Source organism: Helicoverpa zea, chromosome 10 (assembly GCF_022581195.2).
Source record: "Helicoverpa zea isolate HzStark_Cry1AcR chromosome 10, ilHelZeax1.1, whole genome shotgun sequence".
Classification (NCBI taxonomy): Eukaryota; Metazoa; Arthropoda; class Insecta; order Lepidoptera; family Noctuidae; genus Helicoverpa; species Helicoverpa zea.
In genome coordinates, this window is record NC_061461.1 from 1,552,354 (window position 1) to 1,570,978 (window position 18,625).

Here is an 18,625-nt window from a genome sequence, read left to right on the forward strand (position 1 = left end):
TTAAAGAAAATATGTCAAAATGTTAAATTTATTCCTCAGATACAAGTTAACTGATGACTGAAAACTCGGCCCTAAGTTATTTAAACCCCAAAATAAGAACAGCTACACATAACTCTTTCCACATTAACGGTACAAGAAAAGAAATATCTTTATAACTTATGCCACAGCCACACTAAATGCGGGCTAACCCGTTGCATTGGCCTAGTGCCAGGAATAACCTCTCATAGCACACTCATGAGCATTTGATTAACCACATACACCATTAAATAACATAACATTTCCTTCATAACCCATTATTATTGTAGTTACAACATAATATATATACTAGGAACACTAAATTGTCTTATAAAAAATGTAATGGGATATGATTGTTATGGGCTTGGTAATAGAGTCGTTTGTTACACGGAATTTAGTAGTGGGAGTTACTTCCTTTTAGAACTAGATATTAGTATTAGGTTTGTGAGATTATTTCCATACTTATACTAATCGGGATGAGTAGATTACTATTATCCGTGTAACCTCTATACTACTGCTTACGTTACCTTTGTTTTAATGTAATAAGTAATTATTTTAAACTTAGAATTAAAATTCTGTTTTGAATCTGGAATTCGAACACCAAGAAGTATGTATTCATAATCCACAAGTAAAAAGACTACCTATGTTTTTTGCAAAGTTTGAAATTCGAACACAAACATTCTAGTCAGTCAATGCAAATGTCATGCTTATATCTATGTTATTTGTTACCAGTGACGAGACGAGAGAAGTGGACGGGCGCACGAGGTCCGAGTCTGGTGATGCGGATTCCGTGTATCACGTGCGAGGCGCACTCCACGACCAGAGGTGGAGAGATAACCAGGTGAGGAATCTATGTATACTACTAGTCAACTCATTTAAAACAATATTTCTCCGTTGAGAAGCTACACTATCCCCAAGCAACAAGGCTTTATTTTGTCCGGGTATGGTTAGTGCAAGATATACATATGTATTTTTTGTATAAATGCTTATTTGGCAAGTGGGCACAGCCAAACACACATAAACTGGTCAGGCAGAAAAACGAAGTGTGCTCATAAAAAAATACCTAAAACCTACACATCAAAATAGCTTATTAATTCATACTACACGAATCAAATTCTATTTACTCATACAAACAAAACCCATCAACCTCTTCTCAAATAAAACAATCTTCACCAAAACATCAGGAAAGCATAAAACTGAATAAGCAGAACATTTCATACAATGAAGATTTGAAACTAAAATAATAGGACGTGTATAAAACGGAATCTGCGCTGAATAAATTGAATTGTACTAGGCTAGCAGGCAGCCGAAGAGATAGCGGGTGTCAGAAGTTGCTCGGTCAAATTACCGGCGTGAACGCTACTGCATTTTAAATGAAAACTCCGACTTTGAATGGAAATACATACGTGATACATTTTACTTTTAAGTTTTGTTGAATTTTTGAGTGTGTAATGGGTCGTGGCTTATAAAATCCATGTAAAGATTCTCAAATTTTTTTGTGGTTTTGAGTATTCCAAGACATTTTTTTTGTTGTTTGTAGAATGACTGAACACAATGAGATAGAAAAAGATATACATAGAAAGATTTGTATAGATTTTACCATTTTTATCAAGTCCTTTATCAAAAAGATTAACGCCTTAAAGTGACTAGTAACGGGTTCATTAAGAAAACATGAAGTTTCCCGTAGAGTTTGCTAGGGGTTTTACTAATTGTTTTCTCACTGAGGAAAATGTTGCTGGAATTAATTGTAGACAGACTGCTATAAAAGTAATATTTCAGTTTTTAACACAATATTTATTGATAACCTATACAACATTATACAGGTTTTTTTTTTCAAAATTTCAAATTCAATACGGTTGATTTTCAAAATTCTTTGGCTGCCGGGATGTACATAATACTACTAATACAATTCAGTATAGGACTGTCTATTCCAAAAATAAATATCCTAATTATTGGCCATTCAAATTAAACCATCATTTACCAGTAAAGTAATAGAGTTAACCAATGATGTAATTCTGCACACATTTCGCGTCATACAGTTTAGATATTAAATTTCTAAATGAAACAGTTTAATTATACACAATTACGGCTGTCTGACGGTGTAGTCGGAAGCTAGCTGTAAAACTGAATATATGTGATTCGGAAGCTAACGCCGACAGTACCTATTTTCACTCTGTAATTCTATTCTATGTTTATCACTATAGTAGTTTAGTCTTTAGTCTAGATCAGTAGTATGTACCTATGTCAGTAGTATCTACCTATGTCAATAAAAAAAGAGGCGTTAAGTCTTTATAACCCAAGAACAGCTGAACAGTTTGGCTGAAAATTGGTGGGGAGTTTCGGGTCCTAAAGAAGCATTCATATTTACACTTGGAAATAAAGACCCTTTCTCCCATTTATCTCAACCAAAAAAAAAATTCTATCCGGGTAGGTACTTATTTATTGGGTAAACAAATTATCAACACAAATAGTTTAGGGCGTTCTAGTGATCTTACTTCCTAAATCCATTTACCTTAAACTGATAGTAATAAGTCAGTTAAATTAAGTACCAAAGCTATAGATATACTTACCACTACCTGATAGATAGCCAACCCACTAGTAATTTACTGTCTAACCCGTACTGACTTTAACGGCTTTCCCGAGATAACATAACGTTTCTACGATTAAAACTCTAAATAGTTCCTAGTATTAGTTCCACGAGGGGTTGGTGGCTAAGTAAGAACCAAACGGGACGATCGATTCATCGATCCTAAGGTTAAGGACCCTAAGCAATGCTTGGTGCTATTGATCCGTGAAAGGGTTTCTATCTTTACATGAAGAATTTCTCCGTGTTTCGGGAGACACGTTAAATTGGTTATTTGAACATCTTAGGCAGTGAAAAGACAGAAACTCTGACAACCAGTCTTATCGGGGGGTATACGGTTACCCAGGCGACTAGGTTGAGGAGATCAGACAGACAGTCGTTTCAAGTAAAACACTGGTACTCAATGCGAACATAAATGAGAAAAGGCTAGGCAAATGAAATAGTATCCCAGAATTAAGCTATATAATGTATGCCATTTAACATTAGGTACTATAGATTTCTACGAATGCAGTTAGAAATTCCTATGCATCACAATGGTCCTATTGTACTAATGCAGCAACCGGAACGAAAACCAAATAAAATAGAATACAGTTACTACCACCCTTATGTTTAAGTGCTAAGGTTGATTTTAGCTTGATTAAAAGGTAAATATAAGTTGGTCTAAGCTTATGATGTTGGGTAGGTGCCAACTGCAACACTAGGGGCGACTATTTGGCACGAGACGTCAAAACCGATTGTAACCGATTTTGGGTTTGGCTATTTCATCAATTTATTTGGTGATAGAAAATTTACATGCATATCGAATGTTTGCCATTACAATTTAGTATATTGTGGTTTTGTGAGTGTGTGTGAGTGACTCTAGCCGCTACAAATGTGACAGCTAAGCTTGGTTAAATGGTATGTATATTTTAAGCCAAAAAGTATAGTTGAATTCGAATTTGACTTTTTCTTACTTGGAACAGACACAAGACCGCTTGTTACGTCTTGTCCAGCCTTCAAGGATTATTTTTAAAACATCAATGATAACATAAATCTCATTATGGATGCATCCTACTTCTAATAATCCTTTGTCAATAAAATTTATTTCCAGGAAAATGCACACGTGTCTGATAAAAAAATCAATTTATTTACCCCAAATAAAAAATAACGATTGAACAAAATAAAATATCCGGAAGAGCGATTTTAAAATTCCTTTGAAGCTACCTCATTAAGCAATACGAAAGACTGTATTAAAAGATGTTATTTCTGAAGAAAAAATATGATAATTTTCCTTTATTTCCTTGTTTTCAAAATGGCTGCCTTGCAAAATTGTACTAGGGTAGCAGCATTACTTAAGAGGACCAGTGTTATGAGACGAGAGGAGCATAATAACTGCTCTTCAACGATAGTCTGCCAACTAGTAGCTACGGAGTACTAAATTACAGTCATTTAGGATGCATTTGGACTGCAAAAGATTTCCACAGAAGTTCTCTTTAGTGATGTAATAATTGAATAAAGTTTGTCTTGTTATTCGTGAAATGAAATCTACCTTTTTAACAATGACCCGGCAGGATGTTTTCTTTAGAAGTCTATGAATTTTGTTTGTACCAAAATTCCTTACAGGAATTATCATTTTTTCGGGTCCAAATTAGTTGCTCGGTCTGTATATATATGTCGGAGGCGTCATCAAGATGGCACTATCGTCCGACATCAGTTAGGGTATTTAAGCAAAGAGATAACTGAAAGAAACTCAAACACTCACAACTCAAACGTTTATTCAAATTAGTCAGAACAAAAGACAGCCCCCAAAACGCCCGCCCTTCGCCACTTCCTACGTGTTCTAGGTGGGGAGAAGAAGTGGCGGAACAAACTCCCCAGCAACACATACCAACCATTACAAAACATTCAAATACCACAAGAACCATACCATAGACCATAATACCATACCATACCATACCATACCATAGAAGAACCATTACAATTCAAAAATCACAAGACTTACCATAAGTTTAGGTACTACAACGCTAGGCAATAACACCAGGTACACTACACGTAACGAAAGGCAGTAACGCGACAACTCCACGAAGACTCGACGAAGCTTCGACCAAGACTGAGCTAAGACTGAGCTCCGCGGACGCCACGCTGACCGCCACCACTCTGCCAAGCGCGCCAAAATGTTGTTTCACCGGAAACGCCGCTAGAGGGCGCGCTTGCGTGACGTTTAGTGTCCGTACTATTGACAGTCTCCGACACGGCCATTCTGTCAGGACACACGTCCTCGTGTGTTAATCTGCAACAACACAAACACAGCACAGTATACACAATACAGCCTCGGCCACTCCTGACCACAACAGTAACTCTCGATCTTCGTTTTACTCTCTTACTTCTCTCAAGGAAATTGAAGAAAAACTTCAAATGGCCTCAATTAGGTCTTTAACAAACAATTTAGGTGACAACTAGTTCTCAAAAGCTATACCCTGAGCAACCGAGTACTAAACTCTCTCACAAGCAACAAAACAAACTCTACATTTAGTTGGGAAATGATCAATGAAAAGAAAGAAAATAATCGTTTCATTACAATAATTCAGAATCAAAATTAGGAATTTCAAAGTAAAACTGATCACTGCCTCTTACAAGAGACAATAAACTCTAAATTGATAAATTAAAACAAAACATTTAAGCTCTACAACATGTGACCATGGCTACACTTAGCCCAGTAACCTCCAGTTACTCTTTACTCTTTACTGCGAACCTCACATAGGAACGCCGAGTCTACACAAAATTACATTTCATCATAAAGACATAGAATTGAGTACCGGCTCTATATTATTTCTAAAAATCAATCAAATACCAGTTCAGTTCATGTAAAACCCAATTGATCAGGTAACAAAGGCAAGTATCGTAACACAACAAACTTTTAGGTAATCTGTATCCAAGCACACACACCAATTAGACCTATACGGCTCTGCTAGCCCAGCAACTCATGCTTATGCAATCCATCTACCAGGATCACCGAGTCTTCCCATGACTCTACGTTATGCAATCCATCTACCAGGATCACCGAGTCTTCCCATGACTCTACGGTCTAACCTTTTAGACCCGACCCCCGCCAGTGTTCATTGCAATACCGCGGGCTCACGGTGTACTACCCAGAGGCTGAGCGCACATACCGATTTCAACGAACTACGGCTACAATGACACTACTGGTGCGGTCAACACATACGGTCACACTTGACCCGGTCTGCAACTAGAGTATCTAGCTTGGAACAGATTAAATCTCACAATTTGACTCATCCTCATTAACTTCATTTGGTACCTGACCACTTGGCATACGTCTGATCAATCTAAACATTTTCAATGCAATAGAATGCTTTCACCTTGTGCGATGACATGCGATGTCCTGGCCTGTCGCAACTCATACGGCCTCCACGACGAATCTGGGGCAGGATGACGCTCCAAACAGCAACTGCAGCGCACCTCGCCTGCCGCTTGACTAGTAGACCTCGTCCTGTTCTCCAGGCTCGGTTCACCTTAGATGATATATGTTAAGCCAGAAAAAGAAAGTGCTTAGGCATCAAATATTGACAACATATGGGCCAGCAACAAACCTTCTCGTTTCGTAAGATAGTAAGACCTACACACATGTTAAAGATTTAAAGAATAGCAATCACTATTCAAATGAAGAAACTAGATACCTACCTTAAAAGCTAAGCACGTAATCAAAGATCGAATTGCTAATCAGACTCAACTTGTAAATTACTAAATCGCTAGGCTTCACGTGACCGTTGTCCCTTAGCCGAGCCCTCAGCACATTCTGGCCTCCTAGGGACCACAACCACAGTGATATGACACCAACTGTACCACTGATGTATACGGGTCTCTTCTTGGTCACCCCGATGCCATCACACAGGCCAACGGGTCTTTTCCAAGTCACCCCGGTATCCACCACTGGTACAAATTAGTACAAATTAACACAATGAAATTACTGAGTAGGTGAACGTAACACCTTACCAAAAATCTATAGTCAAGATGCACAATTCAATCAAATGTCGCAAAACTGAAATATTCTAATTTGAAGTTTTAGTTAATAAACATAAACCAGGTAATCCCTGTGACCAAACATAAGATACACACTTCAGCCATCCCTGTGACAAGTGCTCAACGGCAGTCATCTCTGTGACTTCCAACTTAACAGTCAATCAACCCTGTGATTAAAGCGCAACACACAACCCTGTGAACCTAGCTTTCATCATCTACGATTTCATTAATTAAAAAAACCTACCATCACACATCAACATCTCAACACATATCGCGATTCTACACAGTGCCTCCATCAAGCACTATATGGTTTGAGACCAAATTCTAAAACCCACAAAGCGATTTCGTCGCGACCCGGGGATCGAACCCAAGACACGCAGTCACGCTTACGACCACTAGGCCAACGAGTCAGTCAAACAGTACAATGTACAATGACAAGCCACAATAAAATTGGATTGATCTCACCATGTTTATCATTCAGGCGTCTCTTAACATCTCTGTGCATAGCGTCTTGTGTATGTTCAGGCTGAAATCCGGCACGCAGTAGAAGCCAGGCGTCGCGCTCGCGGACACCACAGCGACGAACTAGCAGACTAGACTCCTTTCACTCGAAGCAGGAGAGGCTCACGGGATTATCACATGCAAAAGAAATCGGAAATCGATTAATTTTATCACAACATTTTCATAACAACTATGACAATATTACTATCATGGCATAAATCTAATTTCACTGACTGACGATTTTCCCAACCATGCAATTCATGAAGGTCACGTCAACATTATGTTGCTCCTGCTCCTGCTCCTGGACACATTCGGATCAAAACAAACCTAACAGCAGTTTTATAAGGACGCTTGTGGCAATGAATGCTCCTCGAACCCAGGCAGTTCATAACCAACACTAATCAGCGAGACTGAAACTGCCTCTCAAGTTTATAAATGTCATATGACAAATAACCACAAAAATAAACCAAAAATGGATCGGTCTCACCGGGTTTCCACTCAACGTGCGTGACAATGCGCACATCGCTATAGCGCGCAGTACAGCGGGGCTTTCGCGGACGTGAAGCCACGGAGATGCACAAGCACCAATACTCCGAACTCACGATAACACACGACACGTTGACACGTTGGGCTCCTGGCAGCTGGGATGCTCCGCAGTAATTTTGTCGCCATATTGTTCAATAACGACCGTCATTGTTGAAACATGAAAAAAAGACAAATTCGGTTAATTTTCTAGCATACCTTCAATAACTAGCTTGACATGTAACAATGGAAAACAATACCATTACCATAACCGTGTTACCATACTTGTACCTTCGCTGAAATTCTTAATAAATCTTCCACCACAAACTCCATTTCAAATTATCGACGTTACATTCTTTTTTTTTTTTTTTTGTTAGTGGGTAGAAATTTATCTTCGCATGGCGAATTCGAAACGCATGTGGGCATTCGGATTGCATCCCACTTCTGATGTCGGAGGCGTCATCAAGATGGCACTATCGTCCGACATCAGTTAGGATATTTAAGCAAAGAGATAACTGAAAGAAACTCAAACACTCACAACTCAAACGTTTATTCAAATTAGTCAGAACAAAAGACAGCCCCCAAAACGCCCGCCCTTCGCCACTTCCTACGTGTTCTAGGTGGGGAGAAGAAGTGGCGGAACAAACTCCCCAGCAACACATACCAACCATTACAAAACATTCAAATACCACAAGAACCATACCATAGACCATAATACCATACCATACCATACCATACCATAGAAAAACCATTACAATTCAAAAATCACAAGACTTACCATAAGTTTAGGTACTACAACGCTAGGCAATAACACCAGGTACACTACACGTAACGAAAGGCAGTAACGCGACAACTCCACGAAGACTCGACGAAGCTTCGACCAAGACTGAGCTAAGACTGAGCTCCGCGGACGCCACGCTGACCGCCACCACTCTGCCAAGCGCGCCAAAATGTTGTTTCACCGGAAACGCCGCTAGAGGGCGCGCTTGCGTGACGTTTAGTGTTCGTACTATTGACAGTCTCCGACATATAAATATTTTATTTAAGCTGTTCTTAAGTGACTTAAATAGCTAGCACATAGAATTCGAAAATATTTATTCAACAAATTGCGGTAGCTTGAAGCGTTAACATGCGGTTTTCCCAAATAGGTTTGACCACTAGACAAATATGTAAAATATTAATTTATGAAATGTTTTCATGACTTTGCTCTTAATTATTTACACAGGATTTTTATTTTAGAGAAAATCAATTACGGATCATTCAAAATCGAGTCACAGTGACATCTACCGAAATTAGCTTCCTTTTCCTTACACTTATTCCTACGGCACATGGTATACAAAAAATACCCTAAACTTTTATAATATAAACTACAAGCTGCTTTTCTGTGGTTTCATTCGCGTTCCTAAGGAACTTCGGCCCGAACCCGGATCAAATATAGTCTATGTTACTCGGGAAAAGTGTAGCTTTCCAACAGTGAAATTGTTTTTCAAAGTCAAAGTCAAAGTATTTATTATTTGTAAAACATACATAGGTTTTTGAATTGGTCAAGTAGCTTCGGAGACTTTATCAAAGAAACAAATAATAAAATCTTTTTTCTTTACAATATTAGTGTACTTAAACTTTGATAATTCTTCCCCAACAGGCAGCAAACGCGCGTCGTCCACAACGCGGCTGGGCCGCAGTGAGAGCGTGGTGCGTCGCTTGGTGGCACTCCGGCAGAGAGGATGTCGAGGACACAGAGCCTGAGGAGGAACCTTCAGACCCTGGGTACGCCACCCCAGTGTCCGTTGAGACGCCGCTGCAGAGTTCTGTGTCCAGGTAAGATTTACATACAACATCTCTATTTATGTATCTGTGATTTAAAATAAAAAGGCTGTGGCAGTGTCGGAAAATGTACTCATATGCATGTTATGTACATGAGTACATGCGTGCGTATGAGTGCATGCATTTGAGTACATAATTTACTTATTCTTGAGAGAAATAAATATTTTACTGAAATAATTCTTATATATTTATAAGATGGTTAAAACATTTTCATTAATATATTTATGATCATCGCATTACGGAAGCTCATCAATATAATGTTCCCGTATAATATCTAATCAACAACTTAATATCAGTCATTTGTAACCGCCAGTGCTATAACATTATGGAGGTTTTCCCCAAGGAGGGCCTAGCTCACGACCCTCCGTGCCATCCAGAGGTAATGCCTCTAATGTTATTATATAAATAACTTAAGGTCGGAAGGCTACAGTCCGATATTAGTAAAGGATTGTAGAGCAAATTGAAAGAGCAGATTTGATTTGTAAAGGTTAATTGAGGGGTTCAAGTAGGGAATAAAATCATGCCATGCAGAATCTTCATGCGTATTTTTTTTCTCAGATGCACATCACTAAACGTCATCAGGGACCCATATGCGTCTCGTGGTGGTGGGTCTAGCGGTTCAGGGGGTGACGGAGGTACCTCCCCCCTCCGCCGAACCTATGAGCCACCCTCAAACATCCCCGCAGCCCGCGACAGTCGCTCTCTACCTCCTAACACCAGAATCAACGCTACTACCTCACCAGCACCCAAATCTGCGTCCGCAGACTCAGTGTACACCATCCTTATTAGACTACCTGATGCTGATACTGAAAGACCAACAATCAAAATGATCACAGAGGAATCTCCACCTTCTAACACGAGAACACATTTCCGACCCACCAGAGGGGATTCCGAACTTAACCTCCATCCCGCTGGACATCAAGCGTTGACTAGAAGAACGTCACATATACAAGATGTTAGAATCCCCTTAAACGCCAAAATAATACCAAAACAGTTGGCAGGGAAGGGTATAACTAAACAGCCAAAACCAAAAAAGAAAACACAAGAGAAAAAGCAGGAGACGAAAGCGGCGAAAACGTTGTCGGCCATCCTTCTGTCGTTTATAATCACTTGGACGCCTTACAACATACTGGTGTTGCTAAAGCCACTGACGGCGTGCACTAAGTGCATTCCTGACGAGCTGTGGTCCTTCTTCTATGCTCTTTGTTACATAAATTCTACGATTAACCCTGTGTGCTACGCCCTCTGTAACGCCACCTTTAGAAGAACGTACGTGCGGATTCTGACGTGCAAGTGGCACAATAGGAATAGGGAAGCAATGACTAGGGGAGTGTACAATTGAATTGTGATGAGCTTCGTACTTTGAATGATTTATCTCGACGGTGCCAAAATGTTAATTGCCCAATTTTGGTAACCGTTTAAGTTTTGTTTGTTGTCGTGCAAAACAATGCTGGTAATTGGAGAACGGAGTTTCGTTTTCAGAAAATGGGGATATGTGCCAAATATTTCAAGTTTCTGTTACGAGCATTGGCACGTTTCAACTAAAAACTCTTTAATTTCTAATCCTTCCTAAAATGAGAACTAAAATGGACTGCTAATAAAAAGTGGTAAAATCCATGTTTAGTGTGTGAAAGTAAAAGTTTATTTTTGTCCATTGAAACGATTAGTTGTGAATTTTAATTTCGATTAGTGAGTTGACCGTCCCGTCCATACATAGTATATTATTTGTAGACTTAGATACATTTGTGTTGATTTTAGTTTGCATTCATTAAGAATATTTTATTTCGGACGTTTTTTGTGATGTGCAAAGCATGAGAATTTATTCCAAGTAAAGTAAAAATTTAAATTAAATTAATTCGAAAGATTTCTTTTTACTAGATTGTGAACCAAGTCAAAATATTTTAATGCTATCCAATGAAATAATGATTTAATGGAATTAAATGGAAGCACAGAAAACGTCCGAATCTTCTCCTGTTATAAGAAGAAGAGAAAGATTTAATTTAAAATCGGAAAATTAAGAGCAAAAATATTAAATGCCAAGAGTATATTAAGAATGGTTAGTGTTAGATCACAGAGCTGAACTAGCTTAAACTGGTAGTTGTCAATAAATCTAGTCTGGGGACTGATTTGGAAATACGAGATTTTACAGTACTATAGCGAACTCCTCAGTTTTATGTTGTCCTGGTATTTTATTCCGTAAAACAGCCAGCATCTGAACTAAAACATGCAGATATAGTTAACATTACTTTTGATCCATTTTGGGTACCTTAGGTAAACCCAACTCTTAATATATGTTATATTTTAAAAGATGTCTTTTGAACCTTTTAAATTAATTTGGTATAAAAATAGAATTAAAAATGACCTAGTATTACTTTTTATTCCCCCTTTCCCCAGTCAAAGAATAATGCTATAGAGAAATAAATTCTCGCCATTATTATTCGGATTATTCGAGTAGAGTCCGAATAATAAATTGTACGATTTATCGTGAACGCTAAAGGAAGCTTATCTCGTACTTTCATATCGGTTTGCTTTGAACGTGTAAACTCTAGTCAGATATTTCTCTACGGTGTTCTGGATAAAGTTTGAGCTTTTAGGATTAAAATCGACGAATTTAGATCTCGGATCATTTAATTTGCAATCTTTTGAAGGTTTCTTATTAAATTTTTATCTTTATTTATCGTCGAGTGCTTCGTATCTTGAATCTTTCCAAGTGAAATAAATATGAAAATGTTTTTTTTCTGCTTATTTTTGTTTTCAACCTTAAAAGCTAATGTCATTTGTTTTAAAAATTCCTTGTTTTTGTTTTAGATGAAAAAGAGTTCTAAATGAGTGGCTCGTAGCACTTTGTATTAGAATATATCAACTTATCTATGTCAAACAGTATTAAGAGAGAGTCCTGGGCCTTTTTTTCAAAATATTCATTGTGTGTGTTTTCATGTGTTTTAATTTAAGTAAATTTTTATAATTATAGAAAACTCTGAGCAATACTCAAATCTATTTCTTGTGAGGATAACTGTTTATATGATAATTTTAAGATTTAAAAGACCATTTTAATTGTATTTCAGTACATAGTGTTACAACCTTATTCATTTTCGATAGGTTCGTATACTTCTTATAGTAAACTACTTTGAACATGGTACCTATAATTTTGAATGCGAAAAACATTGGCGCAATTTCAGGGTTCTGTCCACAGTTTACTATGATGAGTGTTCTGACCTCCTTTCGGGTCACAATAGGGTTGTAACACCTTGTAAACGACTTGTTTTTCTTCGTCTCTGTGACTTCATAAAATCGACCGGAGATACACCATATCTCGAACTATTAAATTCATACAACGATCTGTCAGACGTGCCCTTCTAACTGTATATATTATTTTACCTCACTCTTCTACGAAAATTTTATGGATATTGCGGAATCTATTATTCCTTTTAATGTCGTAATTACTATCACTATTGTGATAATGTTGTGAGAAACGAATAGTGAGCTAAAATGATAATCCAATTTTAATTCACCGCTAATCTTAACCCGACAACGTTTAACTACATATATGTAAATTATATTTAAATATGTGTCAAGTAGATAAAGATGGGATATATTCATTGAATTCTAAATATATGTATGGATTTTAAAATATATAAAATGTAATTGTAAATAAAACATTCGATATATTAAGTCTATGACATTTGTATCGGCAGTATTACTATAAATAGGAATATATATGTATTATACAATTAATGTGTGTGTAATTAAGGTAATGTAACATATACATCAAATCTATGAGTGTTGTACAACGTTCCTTTGTTGTGAATGAGGTTTTATTAACCTAATTATTAATTATATATGTGTAGAAATAGAAAATCTATTATATATCAATGCAATTTACATTTAAGTCCTAGATTTGAATAAAACCAAATTTTATACAAAATTGACGAGAATTACGCATTTTTCTTAAAACAGTGAAAAATAAAATATTCCATGAATCTCCAAGGACAGCATTCTGTATAAAAATAGGTGAAGATTACTTTTGATACTGAATTAAAAAACGAGACAGCCAAAAATGTGCCAAAACTAGAGTGATCACAATATAAAATTAAGTTAAAATCTACCTAGTAATATTGAGCTCTCCAAAATATAAATTAAAGTGCGACTATTTTACCACAAAAAAAATTGTAAGATCACAAAATACGAAAAAAAGGACATCACTAACATACTTCTATCTTAATAAATATTTTTGTTATATACAGTACAGCATGCTAAAGCCTATTTTCACCAACAACATAAATGTCCGGTTTTATTAAAACAACTGTTTATTTTGAAACTTGAACTTAGAAATTCATAGTAAAGACTCGTTTTAAAAGAACTGACGTTTCTGTTGTCGATGAACTTGGGCATAAAAAGAACTCGAATACCTAGATCTAAACAGGGTTAACTAAAAAAATAGTTTTTTCAATAACACATACCATCAAAATCCTTAAACGAATACCCGTCGACCAACAGAACAGATTTAAAATATGTTCTAACTGCGTGAAAAAGGGTGCATTTTTCAACATCAACATCAGAAGGAATCGGTTCTTCGTCGTTTCTGAAAAGGGTTTTTTTGACTTAACCCTCTAGATCTAGGTGTGCAAAATGTACATTTGCATGTTTAGTACAATACATTACAAAACATACATAAGAATGCGTAATTCTATCATTCAAGCTGACAAGACTAACTGACTTACAAATACAATTACAAATACAATTGGTGATGCAACTCAACAAACCAGTGACTATTGACCGAAACTGTTTTATTTAATAAAAACTGTTTATTCAATAAACGTGTAATTATTGTTTATTCCGAATTGTACCATTTTTAATTTTAATGATTCTTTTTATTCCCTCTAAGTTTTGTGTATTATGTCACCAAGTTGAACTAAAAAAGTGTTTTTATTTTAGAAATTATTAGTTGATCAAGTATCAATGTTGCTTATTTTTTGTTTTCCATTGATTTGACTAAACTATACCTACCTACATGTTTTTTTTAAATTCATCAAAATAGACCAATAGTCTGAGTAGAATTGCATAGAAATAAGTTTAGCCAATAAGAATTACCTGACGTATTCTATCTTGCAAGTGAGAATTTTTTGCCTGATTTTAAAATAATATTATTATATCCCGAAATATAATTAAATCCTGTTCATTGATTTGTTTAAGTATAGTTAAATAAAATTATAAAAATAAATAAATTGTATTTGTAATCACTTGGTAGGTAGTAATTCTAATTCCTAAAAAGTATTGTCAATGCGCACAGTAAAATTAGTTTAAATTTATTTTTTGTGGATGTCCCTTGAATTAGATTCCTAGTCCGAATTGTTTTGTAGGTAATTTAGTAGTTTAACACTTTTGGCATTCCATGAAAGATGCAATATTATAATTTTGGGGACTGATTACAAATATAAATCTCAGATAGAGTACCTACCTAAAAATAACCCTTTTAGAAATATTAAATTCAAGTAAAATTTTCCTGAAAGAACATTTCACGTTTCTTGTAGCTAGACATCTATAGGTCCTCAATGATTTATAATTATACTTCTGAAAATTTTTCATCTCAGTTTCTTTGACCTTCTATTCGGCGATCGTTGAATTTCAAAAAATCAGAACTGACATTTACGAGTATGTCTTCAAAATTATAATATTGCATCTCATTTAAAGCCCTGTGTACATAATGATAGTTGACAGTACAAAGCCGGGCTATATAGCCCATACATTCCAACAAAAAACCTTAGACTCGGTCTCGTTATTATTTCTATACATTCTGTATAGAGCGACACCATATAAAATTGACGTTATATTTATTATTTGGAATACAAATAATAGTCATTATTTATTTAATTATCATTTTAGTTTTCTTTTATTGATATAAGAAATATTCCTATAAAAAATATATCTATGAAATGTCAGTATGTATGTTTATGATGTCGCTCTAATTTTTTAAAGTAGTGATTGTTTTGCAGCGTGTTGTGTTAATAATTGCATATTCAGCTATCATAGGAGAGTCTTAAAGACTTCTTGTATATTACTAGACAATTTAGTACTACATCTCGATGTTAATAATTTTTATATCTCAAAACATAAGTTAGAACCTTATTTGCAATTGTCACTTATTTTTAATCATGTTTAAAAAATAACACCCCGTCATAAAATATAAGTAATAAATTATTGAGGCAATACCTTAATAAGAAACATTAATAGATAGTGACTTACAAGATTCTAAATTTTTTGCCTATATTGTATTTCAGATTGTGCAAATTTTTGTCGTGAAAATAAATATATAAATGTGAAATCAGTCGTGACCTTAATGCGTTAGTGACGTCTGAGTGCCATAGAGTCAGTGTTTACAGTAAGAAAATACAGCTCAAGTTGTGCTAAATGTATGTAGACAGACGGACGTAGTTTTCATGTTGCGATTATCATTTGGCGCAACGAGTACATAGCTAGTGAAATTAATAGTATTAAATATACAGTACGTACGTTTGCTATTTTCCCGGAATCATACGTCGGTTGCCCGCTGTGAATAAATTATATGGAAATGTTATTTTGTGATTAATTTATTTAATGGATGTCATGTAAATCGTATTTTATCTTAATATTCATCAAGTTTTTTGTAATTGTAAGCTGTTACGTATCTCAAATATTTTGAAAGTATCATATACAAATTGATGATGATGATGATGATGATGATGTTCTCCTAGCCGATTATCGGCTACGGCGGCTGTTCTCATGTAAGGAGATTAGCCAACTGCGCAGGACATATTATAGTGCACGAGCATTTGCGCAGACACAGGTGCACTCACTATTCCTTAACTCTCATAGCCCGATGGGACGGCAATCCGACACGACCGGAAAGAGATCAGGCGCAGGACCGACATTTACGTGCTCTCCGATGCACGGGTGTATCAATCACCACCTTCCAGGCTCCGGGCTGCTATGTGAAAGTCTTCTAAAACCCACAAAGCGATTTCGGCCCGAATCGGGAATCGAACCCGAGACCTCGTGCTCAGCAGCCGCACTTGCGACAGCTAGACCAACGAGGCAGTCAAATACAAATTAAGTTGCAATTATAACGTTCATGTTTTCAGATATTGTCAAAAAAGAAGATGAGTTATAGAAAGTGTGAGGTGGCGTTATTTAGTTATTTTTATAATAAGCCAAATAAACTGCCAAATAAGAATAGGTAATTCTATTATAAAAATAATTTGAAAACAGTTGACGATAGCTGCCTGTAACATTAAAATGAATAAAAAAGGAACTCAAATAAATCGAGACGCTTTGCTACATTATAAAGAACGTACCATACTTGAATGATTTCAAAAAAATATATCGAGTACAAAAATATTTGAGATACGTACGTATATTTTAACGAATCCAGTAATTATTATAAAACATTTTTAGATGTCGATTTTGTAAAATCATTAAAATAATGACAAGGGAATAAAACGAACTGAAATATTTAATTAAAAAGTATTGTCATGTAATATTTGTAGTGTTGTAAAATAAAATATAATGAAAAATAAACTCAGCAAATAAGTATGATAGATATTTGATGGGATTTTGCATGAAATAAGATATTTAGAACAGTTTGGAAATATTCGAAAAATTCATGACGAAAATAATTTGGATCCGTTTACCGAGAAATGGTGGAAATATTTTTTTCCTTTATGAAATATATTCTTGATTGTATTAATTAATCATTTAACGAGCCAGGCCTTTGAAAGGGAAGGATCGTAACATCCTAATTTTATGTTGGGCTTAAAGTGGCCGATTTGATTGACGTGAAAATATTTTAAAATAAATTGAAAATCAATCCTATTTTTCACATTCTTACTAGATTTCAACCTAATTTCGCACTGATTGCTGCACTATAATCTCAATGGTTATTGTATTTAGGTATAATTGTTGTCATCTTATTTTAATGATAATAGAAATTATCGAGTAGTATTTGCAGTTTCCAGTTAGATGACACTAATTACCAAGTTTAATGTGAAATGACAAACATCGCTATAAATTCCGTTAAAATATTCCGCAGCTGAATCCAATTATTGTGTGTTCAATTAATATTCGAAATGTTCAATTAATACACGAACTGCTTCAATTTCAAAGTTCACTGGTTCGTTCATGTTATTTATGTAACAAGAGTGCAATATAAATTATTGTTTTTAGTGTTTTAAGTGTTATTTTGTCTTTAAGACATGTTGTTTTTAAAACCCGACCAAATACTCCTTTGTCGTTCTCGAGTGGGAAGATATGACAGAAAGTGTGTTTGACGAACGAAATCAAATATTGCAATTTAAAATTTAGGATTTATTATTATCAATGTACAAGTTTAGTCATTCACGATGTATTTATTAATAAAGAAATAAATAAATGTGGTTTTTTGTAAGTTATTTTAAAAATTAATCAATGTTTTTGTATAACCAAAGACAATAAAAATTTAACTAAAAAAAGGTTGTGTTTGTTATTTTGAGTGCATGGAATTATTGATTTATTTGATTAAAATAAAATTCATTAAACATGTAAAATATCATTGAGTATAATTTATTGTTATTTTTATTTCAATTTGTTTATTATTTCCTACTCATTCAGACATCGTTCCACTAACGTTCGTATGTTAATTGAATCCAAATCAAATCTAGGAAGATGTAAGCTTAGAGATGTGTACCTAATTGGTAGTAGGTTAATCAGCCTATCTCTCACGTCAATTGGATTACAGAAATCCGATAGAGGGACACTACTACTACTAGGTAAACGGAGGGAATAAAGAGAGAGGGTATTCTCACATAACGAGAGTATATAATAAAGTATATAAGGAACTACATAACGGGTATACATTATAAAGTATACAAGGAAGTAGATAAGGGTAGTACATAAGTTCATAAGGGGAGTACATAAGGAAGTTGATAGATAAGAGAAAATAAGGGAGTATATAAGGAAGTACATAAGGGGAGTACGTAAGGGGTGTACATAAGGGGAGTGCATAAGAGGATTACATAACGGGAGTATATAAGGAAGTACACAAGGGGAGTACACAATAAAGTATATAAGGAATGAAATATAACTGATTACTAGAGAAGGGATTCACAAACTTAAAAACTATTGAAAGTTGAATTTTAAATAAGCTCTAGT

At 35.4% G+C, this 18,625-nt stretch overlaps 1 protein-coding gene across 1 annotated transcript in view; it reads left to right on the forward strand.

Moving 5' to 3' along the window:
* LOC124633815 (muscarinic acetylcholine receptor DM1) overlaps positions 1–14,531 on the forward strand; it is a 54,062-nt gene extending 39,531 nt beyond the window's left edge. The window contains exons 2-4 of the mRNA XM_047169166.1: positions 748–856; positions 9,282–9,457; positions 10,022–14,531. Coding sequence (XP_047025122.1) covers positions 748–856; positions 9,282–9,457; positions 10,022–10,805 — 1,069 coding nt within the window. The 3' untranslated portion in view covers positions 10,806–14,531. The remainder of the gene's footprint in view (positions 1–747; positions 857–9,281; positions 9,458–10,021) is intronic.
* Positions 14,532–18,625: the final 4,094 nt, after the last annotated feature.